The following is a 14,040-nucleotide window of genomic DNA, read 5'->3' on the forward strand; positions in this document are numbered from 1 at the left end:
AATTAACATCACCAGGTGAAGCTGTTAAGAGTTTAAAACTGACCAAGGATTCATTATGTAACTTAGGATTGTTATCATTCACGTTTTGCTCCATTAGGTTTTTGTACCAGCCTTGTGTATATTAACATAAAATTTTCAAAACTGACACATTGAAAATTTTTGAGTAAAGAAGAATTTTTTGGTGAATTTTATACAGGTACTTTCTCTGATTTTCCAAGTGACATATATACTAGTGTCTTGGAAGATGATAGTTCTTCAAAATATAGTTCTGATTCAAACAATGCGAATATTAGGAAAAAAATAAGACAAAAGGCCGTAGTGATTGATTCTGATACATACAGGGAAACTCATAGTGCTAGAGAATGTACCTCTGCTTCTACAGGAGAGAGGACTAAAGACAACATTTCAAGAAAATTAGAAGACTTCACAGGTGTGTCAAGTGTAACTACTGAATCAAGAACCCACAAAGCGTTAGTGAAATAACAGAATTAATACCGGGCTGGTCAAAATAAAAACCACCAGCCACAGGTGTTAGTTTCTACAAAAATCCTGTGGTCAATAATGAGTTAACTAAAATGGAGTACTCTGGTCAAAACCCCCGAAACTTTTAGAAACACTAGATTTAAAAGTTATGCAAGTTTCTTTTAACTAGTAATTGACCCATCTGTTGCCTCTAAATCAATGATCCCCAATCTTGGCTGTATATTTCAATTTCTTGCAAAGTTTTAAACTGAAGATTATCTGGGTTACATCCCTAATGAATTAAATTAGAATGTCTAATTTAAATGACAATAAAAGAGGACTTTTAAGTGATTAATACTCTGTACTGAAGCGGGCATGAGTTTGAATCCTGGTCAGGGAACTAAGATCCCACAAGCCATGCAACATGGCAACCACTCCCCTCCACCAAAATAGCCCACCAATAAAAGCATACTGAAGCAACTGATTCTTCTAATTTTAAGTCAAGCCTTTAATATGACCCTAACAATAGAGTAAAGCATTTAAATGTTAAACTAAAGCTATACTCTTCCATGTCTAGAATTTGCAATTCCTCTTCTCTAATAAGTGTCTATCTGAATACTAATAAGATTTCAAATAGAAATCTTACAAGGAGGGGACAAGATGCAAGAGTAGGAAGATCCTGGGCTCATCTCTTTCCATGAACACACCAAAACTACAACTATTCACAGAGCAGCTATCCTTGAGAAAGACCTGAAGACCAGCACAAAAGATTTTCCTCAACTAAAGATAAAAAGAAAATCACCATTAAGATGGGTAAGAGAGGCAGAAATGGTATCTGGCCAGGACCCACAGGCAGAGAGGACATCACAGCTGCAGAGGTCCTCCTGAGGAGCAAAGTGTCCAAACTCCGCATCGAACTCCGGCTCCCCAGCCGAGGGGGAATCAGCACCAGAGAGATAAGCCAACAAACCCCCATAACACCTGGATTTGAAAACCAGTGGGACTTACATCCAGAGGTCTGTAGGAAACTAAAACTTAAAGAGCACATGCAAAAACTCTCTTGCCCCAAGTCCCAGAGGCAGCAGTTTGAAGAGGACCTGGGTCATATGTGAAGGAGAGTCACTGACTGATTTTAGGGTGTGTGCAGCAGAGCCAGGGACTTTTATAATTTTCTCTGGTTCTGTAGCCACTGAGGAACTACGCCTACTTGGTCCAGGGCTGGTGGGTGCCAGTTTGACTCTCCCCATCTCATCCCAGGCTCACCTGTAGATCCATCCAAGCTGACGCTCCTCCAAAGCTATACTACTACACCTAGCAAATGGCTCTGGCCAGCACTAGAGCCCCTCCAAAGCAGCTCCACCCTAGGAGATGGCCTTGCAAACCATACTGCCTTCAACGGTCACAACTCACCATTATAGCCAGCTTTGTCAGGGTCCAGTCCTGCACACCAGTAAACCTACAGCCATCATGGCCTAACCACAGAGAAGGGTGCATGCAGCCCTTTTACATAAAGTCACCCTTTAAAGGCTGGCAGATGTGGCTGATCTATCTAGTACATAGAAACAAACGCAGAGAGCTAGGAATATTGAAGAGACAAAGGAATTTTTCCAAATAAAATAGGCAAAAACTAAGGATTCCCAAAGAAGGCAGGAAAGAAACAAAATCTATTTGAAGAAAAAACTGGCTGAAAACTTCACTAACTTGAAAAAGTATAAAGTCATCCAATTCCAGGAAATGGAGAGTCCCAAACAAGATGAATGCAAAGAAACCTACACTGAGGCACATTATAACTAAAATGTCAAAAGTTAAAGATAGAGAATATTTAAAGCAGCAAGGAGAAGAAAGGGGTGACAGAGGACGAGATGGCTGGATGGCATCACTGACTCAATGGACGTGAGTTCGAGCAAGCTCTGGGAGATGGTGAAGGACACGGAAGCCTGGTGTGCTGCAGTCCACAGGGTTGCAAAGAGTCAGACATGACTGAGCAAAAGAGAGAAATAACTACTTACATACAGAGGAGCCCCCACAAGACCATCAGCTGACTTTTCAGCAGAAACTTTAAAGCCAGAAGGCAGTGGCATGAGGTATTCAAAATGGTTAAAGGAAAAAATTTACAACTGAGAATACTCTGTCAAGATTATCATTCAGAACTAAAGGTGAAATCAAGTTTCCCAAACAAGCAGAAGTTAAAGAGTTTATCATTACAAAACTGACCCTACAACAAATGTTCAAGGGACTTCTTTGAACATAAAAAGAAGGCCATTACTTGAAATATGAAAATTATGGAAGAAAAAAACTCAATGTAAAGGCAAGCACATACTAAAGGTAGTGACTCAACCATCTATGCAGCTAGTATGAAGATTATAAAAGTAGTAAGATCAAATAATCTATAACTATTAAAGAAAATACAACATTAAAAAAATAAAATTTGTCAAAACATAAAAGATGGGGTGGGGTGGTGAGAGTAAAAATGTAGTGCTTTTAGAACACACACAAACTTAAGCAACCATCAACTGAAAATAGACTGCTATATACATAAGTTGTTATATAAGAGCCTCATGATAACCACTAACCAAAACCAAATAACAGATACACACACGAAAAAGAAAAAAGAATACAAACAAAACTAAATAGTAATCAAACTGCAAGGGAAGAGAGCAAGAAGAAAAGAAACAGACGTGAATACAATCATAAAAATTTTTAAATGGTAATAAATACATTTTTGTTGTTCAGTCATTAAGTTGTGTTGGACTCTGTGACCCTGTGGACTGCAGCATGCCAGGCTTCCCTGTCCTGTACATAGCAATAACTACTTTACATGTAAATCAACTAAATGCTGCAATCTAAAGACACAGGGTGCCTGAATGGATACCAAAATAAGATCCATATATATGCTGCATATTAGAGACTCACTTCAGACCTAAAGACACACAGACTGAAAGCAAGGGAAAAGCAAAAGATATCCCATGGAAACGGAAACAGAAAGCTGGGGTAGCAGTACTTTACATTAGACTAAAGAGACTTTAAAACAAAGATGGAAGAAGGACCCTGCATAACGATAAAGGGAACGTTTCAACAATAATACAAAACACTTGTATGTGTGTATGCATCCTACACAGGAGTACCTAAATACAATAATAAGCAAATATTAACAGACACAAAAGGAGGTAGTGACAATAATACCACAACAGCAGGGGGACTCTAACATCCCATTTATATCAATGGACACATCAATAAGGAAACACTGGCCTTAAAGGACACATTTGACCAGATGAACTTAATAAACAGTATGTTCCATCCCCAAACAAAATAATATTCAAGTACACATGGAACATTCTCCAGATACATCACATCAGACCACAGAACAAATCTCAATAAGTTTGTGGTATTCAGTTGCCAAGTCATGTCTGATTCTATGACCTTATGGACTGCAGCAAACCAGGCTTCCCTGTCTTTCACTATCTCCCGGAGTTTGCTCAAACTCATGTCCTCTGAGTCAGTGATGCCATCCAACCATCTCATCCTCTGTCACCCCAAAGCTGAAATCATACTAAGCATCTTTCCCAACCATAATGCTATCACACTGGACAGCAACTAAAAGGAAAACACTGGAAAAAACAAATATGTGGAGTCCAAACAACATGCTAGTGAACAATCAACGGATCACTGAAGAAATCAACGAGGAAATTTAAAAAAAAACACGTACTTTGAGACAAAAATCTATCAGCTGCAGCAAAAACAGTTCTAAGAGGGACGTTTATAGTGATATAGGTCTACCATAGGAAACAAAAAACTCAAATAATCTAACTTTATACCTAAAGGAACTAGAAAAAGAACAGCCGAAAACCAGTTAGTAAAGGAAGTAATAATAAAGATCAAAAGTGAAAATACATAAAATAGAAACAAAAAAATAGAAGAGAACCTGTTCTTTGAAAAGATGAATAAAACTAACCAGATTCATCAAAAACAAAAAGAGAGGGCTCAAATAAATAAAATGAAAATTCAAACAGAAGTTACAATTGACACCACAGAAACACAATGGATCACAAGAGATTACCGTGAACAGTTCTATGCCAACAAATTAGACAACCTAGGGGAAAAAATGGATAAATTCTTAGAAACATACTATCTGACTAAATCAGGCAAGAAATAGAAAACATGAACAGACCAATCACCAATAATAAAACTGAATCAATAATCATAAAACTCTCAAAAAACAAAACCTGGAGCCAGATGGCTTCACAAATGAGTTTACCAAACATTTAGGTAAGAGTTAATACCTATCCTTCTCAAACTATTCCAAAACAGGAGAGGAAGTAACTCTTGCAAACTCATTCTACATGGCCAGCAGAACCCTGATACCAAAACCAAAGACACCAGAAAAAGAAATAAAATGACACGCCAATATCACTGATCCTCAACAAGATATGAGCAAACTGAATTCAACCATACATTAAAAGGATCATATCCATGAACAAATGGGATTTATCCCAGGGATACAAGAATGATTCAATATTCACAAATCAACATAATACACCACATTAAGAAAATGAAGGATAAAAAGCATAAGGTAATCTCAGCAGATGCAGAAAAGGCTTTTGAAAAAAATTCAACATCCATTTCTGATAAAAACTCAACAAAGCAGCTACAGACGGAAGATACCCACACAATAAATGTGATATATGATAAACTCACAACTAACATTATACCCAATGGTGAAAAGCTGAATAAATTTTCTCTAAGTTGGAGAATAAGACAAGATGGTCACTCCTGACCGTTTTATTCAACATAGTATTGGATGAAATCCTAGCCATGGCAATCCTACAAAGACCGAGGCAATCTACAAAGTCCTAAGCAATCAAACAAGAAAAGGAAATTTTTAAAAATCAAGAACTTTGCTGGCGGTCCAGTGGCTAAGATTCCATGCTCCCAATGCAGGGGACCCAGGTTCAATCTTTTGTCAGGGAATTAGATGCCACATTTGCAACAATTAAAGATTCTGTATGCCACAATGAAGATCGAAGATGCCAGGTGCCACAACTAAGACCTGGAGGAGCCAAATAAATAAAATAAATACATATTTTTAAAATAATACTAAAAGACACATCACAGGTTACAAAAAATATTTTTAAAAATTCAAACTGGAAAAGAAGAAGTAAAACCATCACTACCTGCAGATATACTATATATAGAAAATTCTAAAGACACTACCAAAAAATTGTAAGAATAAATCAATTCTAGTAAATACATTTTACAGGATACAAAACATGTAGAAATATTTCAGATTTCTATACACTCATAACAATCTATCAGAAACAGAAATTAAGAAAACAATCCCATTTACAACTACATCGAAAATAATAAAATACCTAGGATGAAATTTAACCAAAGAGGTGAAAGACCTGTACTCTAAAAACTATAAAAAGATACAAATAAATTGGAAGATACACCATGCTCATAGACTGAAAGAACAGTGTTAAAATGTCTATTCCAAAATAACTGACAGATTGAATGCAATCCCTAACAAAATACTGGTTTTTCAAAAGGCAGAGGAACCAGCAATCAAATTGCCAACATCTGCTCAATCATCAAAAACGGAAGACAGTTCCAGAAAAACATCTATTTCTGCTTTACTGAATATGCCAAAGCCTTTGACTGTGTGGATCACAATAAACTGTGGAAAATCCTGAAAGAGACGGAAATACCAGACCACTTGACCTGCCTCTTGAGAAACTTGTATGCAGGTCAGGAAGCAACAGTTAGAACTGGACATAGAACAGACTGGTTCCAAATAGGAAAAGGAGTACGTCAAGGCTGTATATTATCACCCTGCTTATTTAACTTCTATGCAGAGTACATCACGAGAAACGCTGGGCTGGAAGAAGCACAAGCTGGAACCAAGATTTCCGGGAGAAATACCAATAACCTCAGATATGCAGATGACACCACCCTTATGGCAGAAAGTGAAGAGGAACTAAAAAGCCTCTTGATGAAAGTCAAAGAAGAGAGTGAAAAAGTTGGCTTAAAGCTCAACATTCAAAAAACGAAGATCATGGCATCTGGTCCCATCACTTCATGGGAAATAGATGGGGCAACAGTGAAAACAGTATCAGACTTTATTTTTTGGGGCTCCAAAATCACTGCAGATGGTGACTGCAGCCATGAAATTAAAAGACACTTACTCCTTGGAAGGAAAGTTATGACCAACCTAGATAGCATATTCAAAAGCAGAGACATTACTTTGCCAACAAAGGTCCGTCTAGTCAAGGCTATGGTTTTTCCAGTGGTTATGTATGGACGTGAGGGTTGGACTGTGAAGAAAGCTGAGCGCTGAAGAATTGATGCTTTTGAACTGTGGTGTTGGAGAAGACTCTTGAGAGTCCCTTGGACTGCATGGAGATCCAACCAGTCCATTTTAAAGGAGATCAGTCCTGGGTGTTCTTTGGAAGGACTGATGCTAAAGCTGAAACTCCAATACTTTGGCCACCTCACGCGCAGAGTTGACTCACTGGAAAAACACACTGATGCTGGGAGGGATTTGGGGGCAGGAGGAGAAGGGGACAACAAAGGATGAGATGGCTGAATGGCATCACCGACTCGATGGGCATGAGTTTGAGTGAACCCCAGGAGTTGGTGATGGACAGGGAGGCCTGGCGTGTTGCAATTCATGGGGTTGAAAAGAGTCGGACATGACTGAGTGACTGAACTGAACAAAATACCATTTGCATTTTTCACAAAGATAAAGCAAGTAATTCTAAAATTTAAATGAACTCACAAAATACCACAAATGGCCAAAGGTATCTTGAATAAGTACAAAGCTGGAGGTTCACACTTCCTGACTTCAAACTACCATTGTTTCTTAAAAACACAAGTTTGAACTATATGGATCTACTCATACATGGATTTTTTTCAATAAATACACACAATACATGGCTTTTGAATCTGCAGACATGAAATGGTAAATGAGGAGGGCTGACTGTAAAGTTATATGCAGATTTTCAACTGGCTGGCTTAAGCTTCAACTGTATACCCAAAGCCACAATGATCATAACAGTATGGTAGTGGTGTGAAGACAGAGACACGAATCAGTGGGACAGAACAGATACACCAGACATAAACCAACCCTTTGACGATCAATGCATGACCAAGAAAGCAAGAACACACAATGGGCAAAGACAGACTCTAAAACAAATGGACTGGGAAAACCAGACAGCTACGTGGAAAAGAATGGAAGTGAACCACTTTTTCACACCATGTACAAAATTAAACTCAAAATGGATTAAAGACTTACATGTAGACCTGAAACCATAAGACTCCTAGAGGAAAACACCGGCAGGAAACTCTGACATTGGTGTTAATAATATTTTTTTGGCGCTGTCTCATCAGATGAAGACAACAAAGCAAAAATAAACAACTGGGGCCAAATCAAACTTAAAAGATTCTGCATGGCAAAGGAAATGCCACAAAATGAAAAGGCAGCTTACTGAATGGGTAAGGATATTTGCAAAGTATACATCTGGAAAGGGGTTAACAAACAAATCATACAAAAACTCAGAAAACTCAATATAAAAAATGCAATTAAAAAATGGGCAGAGGATCTAAATAGACATTTTTCCAAAAGGGACATACAAGCTGCCAACAGACAAATGGAAAGATGTTCCACATGACTAGTCATCAGGAAAATGCAAGTCAAAACCCACAACAAGATATCATCTCATATCTACCAGAACGACTATCATGAAAGGGACAAGGGAGCCCTGCGCACTGCTGGTCAGAGTGTGCACTGGTGCAGCCCCTGTGGAAAACAGCACACAGCGTCCTCAAAAACCGAAAACAGAGCTACCATATGGTCCAGCAATTCCGCTTCTGGGTATTTTTTACCCAAAGGAAACAAAAACACTAATTCAAAAAGATATAAATGCACCCCTATGTCCAATACAGCATTACTGACAATAGCCAAAATATGGATGTGTCCATCAATAGAAGGATTAATTCATTCAGCTATAAAAAAGAATATAATCTTGCCATTTGTGAAAAGACAGAGTGTGCTATGCTAAGTGAAAAAAGTCAGTGAGAAAAAGAAAAATACCATATGATTTTATCTGTATGTATAATCTAAAAAAATTAACTAACAGACAAAACAGAAATAGACTCACAGCTACAGAGAACAAACTGGTGGATGCCAAAGGCAAGAGGGGTGGGGGTAATTAGGTGAAGGGTATTAAGAGGTATGAGATTCCAGTTATAAAATAAATAAGTCATGAGGAGGTAATATGCAGCATACAGAATACAGCCAATACTACTGTAATAACTTTGTATGGTGACAGATGGTTACTAGACTTATAGTGGTGATCATTTCATAACGTATTTAAATGTCAAGTCATTATGTTACACACCTGAAACGAACATAATATTGTACATCAACTATATTTCAATTAAAAAAGAAAGAAATCTTGAAAACTCTGCCACACCTGGTTCCGACTCTTGTTTCTGTGAAGGTGGGAAGAACCTCAGATATGTCATCTTGGTGCTGTACTTCAGCGTCCTCGTCCGCCTCATCACATGGGCAAAAGAAAGCTGCAAGTGCTCAGTAACATTCCGTAGTTGAAAGTATTTGGTATTGAAGAAAAGGAGGGTGTTCAAGAGGACGATTGGTGAGTAAGCGCCCAGCTGTTTGCACTCCCACAAATGCTCTTCTTCAATGCGAGAGAACATGTAACCTGAACAGAACAGGGGAAAAGAAACAGCACTAAGCTCCTGCTAAAAGGGACTACGTAATTTCTTTAATTCTCAGACAGGAGGATACTAAGGAGAACACTGATTGCTCCTCTTTGTCCCTCTTCCTCATACATAAAAATAGAAAAGCACTGCAAAAAAAAGGGCAGATGATTCCAGTGAAACAAACATAGTGAGCACTCCGCTAAAACAGTTTTAATCTATTGTTATTTTAGACCAGGGCATGGTAAATTTTTCCTGTGAAGAGCCAGATGATAAGTATATTAAGCATTGTGGGCCATAAGGGCTCTGAACAACTTTGTTGTTGTGAAAGATAAGGAAGTATAGACAATACAGAAACAAATAGGTATGGCTATTTATAAATTTTATTTATAGAAACAAATTTGATTCTCATGCAATTTTCCCATGTCACAAAATATAATTTAATTTCCCCCAACTATTTAGAAATGTAAAAAAATATTTTTAGCTGATAAACTATATAGAAACAGGCAAGAGGCCAGATCCAACCATGAGGTGCAGTTAGCAGACTCTTGTTTGAGATCATTATGCTTACTGTTAACTGCTTCAGTTTTATTTGGCTAACAACATTAGAAAGCAGCTCCTATTTAAAACTTATATTAAGAGAAATTACTTCACAATAGTTTATCTGTATTTTTCCTGAAAAGCACAGGTCAGAAGAATTAAAATTAGTATACTTTTAAACACAGCTTCCTCATGATATCCGTTAAACTCAGGTCTTTCCTAATGTTCTCTCCCCAATCCTCTTTGTTACCACCTCTCATTCTATTCTTGGGAGACTGCCCACGAATACATTATTTGTTACTTCCAAATACAGGTTCTTAGCTCCTCCTTTAAAAGCTAAATGCATCATGCCACTGTATTCCTTTTAATGCTTCATAGGTTCTCTGTAGCCCAAAAGAAGGGGACCACATTTCTGGGCATTACATTCAACCTCTCCATTCACAGGCAAGGAGCATGAGAGCAGGAGTGAATTAGGGGCTTGTCCAAAGACATATGGTCATAGACAATTCAAGGATGAAGACTTAACTCTCTTAACAAGTTCAGGGTACTTTTTTCAAAATACTGAAGAAGATCTACTGCTAACAGAGTCTAAAAGTAGTATATGTGGCAGCTACTGGTATAGTGTACAACTTTACCAATACTACCATATCAAAAATGGTTTCTAAAAAGTAAATGTAGCCTTTAGTTATTTTTTTATATCGAGTAGTCATTATCTCTTCATGTGCTATATGCAAGATATAGTTTTATTAAGTAACTGATAATAAACCAAAGATTTTCTCCTCAAAAGTCCAAATATAAGTCAAGACAAATATAAAAGGAACAATTTACAAAAGATAAGCATAAAAATTAAGCAATTTAAGAAGGCATATCATGAAAAGAATCAAAATATAATCATCCTACCATTAGGAAGTATTGTAGGTTCCCATATTTTCAAGAGTTTGGTAAGTTCAATCATAAATCTGGAATAGGGCTCAGTAAAAATGTTATCTATTCTACCATTTTCAAACAGGTACTACAAGAGAAAAAATGGAAACACATATGTTGATACAAAGAAAACATAAAATGTAAAAAATATATGTTTAGGAATATAGTTTACCCTTAGTTTCTGTCCTTACAATACTGAGAAATATTTTAAGGATACAGTCAAAACAGAAGAATTCAAGCTAAAGATCCTTTGCACATGAATTAACATTATCTTGACCACTGAGCTTGTAAGGTAAAGTTTTACATTTCCTTTTAAAAACAATTATTTAAAATAATAATAATAAATCAGTACCTTTCAGTCACTTAATAAAACTGATATACTAAACACTGTTCTTAATTCATATTTCTCAAATCATTTTTTAATTCTCAGCATCTGAGATGTACTCTTAGAAGTTTGTTTGCTTTTGAATCTGGTTATAAGATCATTTCCTGAAAATAATACAGTTAGCTAGTGTCAGGTGACCCGAGGGTACTGAAACTGTCAAACTATTTATTTGGAGGCTTCTAACCACAGCTCTCAACTCTCTGCCCCACAAGCCAGCCTTCACAAAGTTCAAGTCTAATTACAGGACATAAAATTATGCTAATTATAACCATCAAGAATCATTTCAGAGAGGAAACAAGCAATAGCTTGAGTAAATTACTATTAACTATTTTGAGGGTGCAGGTGAGGTCAGATGAAATCACTCAGAGAAATAAAATCAGTAGAATATGAGAAGAACACAAAGTAGCATAATTATAACCTAAAAATCTTGGTGTCTTAAAGATCTAGTATTTTAAACATTTATCTATGGCTATGTTGGTTTCCTGCTTTCTTGATCTATGTATGACTTGCTGTAAATTTTTATTTCCACTTAAGTATTATTCTGGCTAATAAAGATTATATACCATTTCAATGTACACTTTTACAGGTCTCTTTAAAGGCAATTTATGATCATATTGCCAGATTACAGTTTTGTTGTTGAAAAGTATTCATTTCCTTTTTATTTTAATAAAGTTATTTTTACAACTTAAAAATATTATATCTCATTATGAAAAGAGTTTAAAATATAGAAAAGGTGGAAGAAAAGTACGTTCAGACTTATTACTCAAAAGCAACTACTATCAACAATCAACTATCAATCTTTAAAAAATTTTTCTTTATGAATATATAGAGTTGAGTTTTTATACAGTAACTCAAATATAAGTACATATAAAATACATGGGTTAAAAAAAAAAATCACTGGACTTCGCTGGTGGTCCAGTGGCTAAGATTCCATGGTCCTAATGCATGGGGCTCGGGTTCAATCTCTGGTCAGGGAATTATTTAGATCCTACATGCTGCAACTAAGAGTTCCCATGCCTCAACTAAGACTGAGAGCAACCAAATAAATATATCAATAAAATAAAAAGAAATATTAAAAAAAATCACTTCTCCCTTAGATCAGGAACGAGATAAAAATGCCACTTCTATTCAACACTGGATAGGAAATCCTAGCCAGAGTAACCAGACAAGAAAAAGAAATAAAAAGCATTGAAATAGAAGAGGAAGAAGTAAAACTATCTCTATTTGCAGTGACACGAACCTATATATAGAAAATTCTAGAGTCCACAAAAAAATAATTAGAGCTAATAAATTAACTCAATAAAGCTGCAGAATACAAGCAACATAAAATCAGTTGCAATCAACAATCCAAAGAGAATATTAAGAAAATTCCATTTACAACAGTATCAGAAATAAAATACTTGAGAAGAATAAATTTAACCAAGGAGATACACATTTACACACTTAAAACTATATAGAACTTCTGAAATTAAAGACCTAAGAAAAACATCTTGTATTTATGGATCTAGAGACAGTATTATTACAATACCAATACTCCCCAAAGTAAACTACAGATTCAATGCAATCCTATCAAAATCCCAAAGGTTCAGATTTTCTTTTTTGAAGAAATGGAAAAGTCAATCCTAAAACTATTATGAAATTGTAAGGAATATAGTCAAAAGAATCTTGAGGAATCACATTTCCCAATTTCAAAATTTGCTACAAAGCTACAGTAATCAAAACAGTGTGTATTGCCACAAGAATACTCATATGACCAAAAAGTATTAAAAACTGAGAGTGTAAAATAAGCACATACACATTTAGTCAAATGATTTTTGGCAAGGATGTCAAGATCAATGAATGAAGAGCAGACTCTTCAACAAATGATGCCAGGAGAACTGGATATCCACATATCCAGTTATCCCTAATTCAATATATCCCTGTGTTAATCACTTAGTTGTGTCTGACCCTTTGTGACCCCATGGACTGTAGCCTGCCAGGCTCCTCTGTCATGGAATTTCCCAGGTAAGAATACTGGAACGGATTGCCATTTTCTTCTCCAGGGTATCTTCCCGACTCAGGGATTGAACCCAGATCTCCTGCACTGCAGGCAGATTCTTTACCATCTGAGCCACCAGGGAAGTCCTGGTGGCTCACCTGATAGAATAATCATTCAAAACAGAGGATCTAAACACCGGTCCACTGACTTAAACATAAGAGCTAAGACCATAAAACTTTTAGAAGAAAACACAAGCAAATCTTAATGAACTTGAACTTCCCAATGGATTCTTTAGATATATCACCAAAAGAACAAGCCACAACAGAAAAAATGAACTGAACTTTATCAAAATTAAAAATGAAAGTACAAGAAAGTATATGAAACTGAAAAGAAAACCCAGAGAACTGGAAAAAAAATATTTGAACCACAAATCAAATAGAAGTTTACTATCCAGACTATAAAAAGAGATTCTACAACTCAATAACAAGCAAACTACTCAGTTTTAAAACAGGCAAAAGATTTGGACATTTTCCCTGAAGAGACTATACAAATGGCTTCGTACATGAAAAAATGCTCAGTGTCATTAGTCATTAGGGAAAAGCAAATCAAAATCACAATAGAATACCACCTCACACCCATCAGATGGCTATTTTTTTCTTAAGGATATTAACAAGGGTTTACAAGTATATGGAGATAATGTAATACTCAGAAGTTGCTGCTGGGGATGTAAAATGGTGCAGTCATCTTGGAAAATGGTTTGGTGGTTCCTCAACAAGCTAAAGAGTTACCATTTGACTCTAGAATTCCACTCCTAGGCATATAGTACCCAAAAGACATCAAAATGGGTGTTCAAACAAAAACATATATGAATGCTCATAGCAGCACTCACTATTCAGAGCAGCCAAAAGATAGACAGCACTCAAATGTCTATCAACACTTTTCCAACAACAGAATAATTCAACCATAAACGGGAACAAAGTACTGATTCATATTACAAAATGGATGATCTTTGAAAACATCGTGTTAAGTGAAA

The 14,040-nt window shown here is 36.3% G+C and overlaps 1 protein-coding gene across 10 annotated transcripts in view; it reads right to left on the reverse strand.

Moving 5' to 3' along the window:
* The window catches only part of ZMYM4 (zinc finger MYM-type containing 4), a 164,687-nt gene that overhangs the window by 6,521 nt on the left and 144,126 nt on the right, over positions 1-14,040 (reverse strand). For all 10 annotated transcript variants that reach the window (XM_002686481.7, XM_024990230.2, XM_024990229.2 and 7 more), the window contains 2 exons: positions 10,621-10,732; positions 8,934-9,182 (listed from right to left, as the gene is read on the reverse strand). In XM_002686481.7, the coding sequence (XP_002686527.1) occupies positions 8,934-9,182; positions 10,621-10,732 (361 nt within the window). The remainder of the gene's footprint in view (positions 1-8,933; positions 9,183-10,620; positions 10,733-14,040) is intronic.

Source organism: Bos taurus, chromosome 3 (assembly GCF_002263795.3).
Source record: "Bos taurus isolate L1 Dominette 01449 registration number 42190680 breed Hereford chromosome 3, ARS-UCD2.0, whole genome shotgun sequence".
In the NCBI taxonomy this organism is placed as follows: Eukaryota; Metazoa; Chordata; class Mammalia; order Artiodactyla; family Bovidae; genus Bos; species Bos taurus.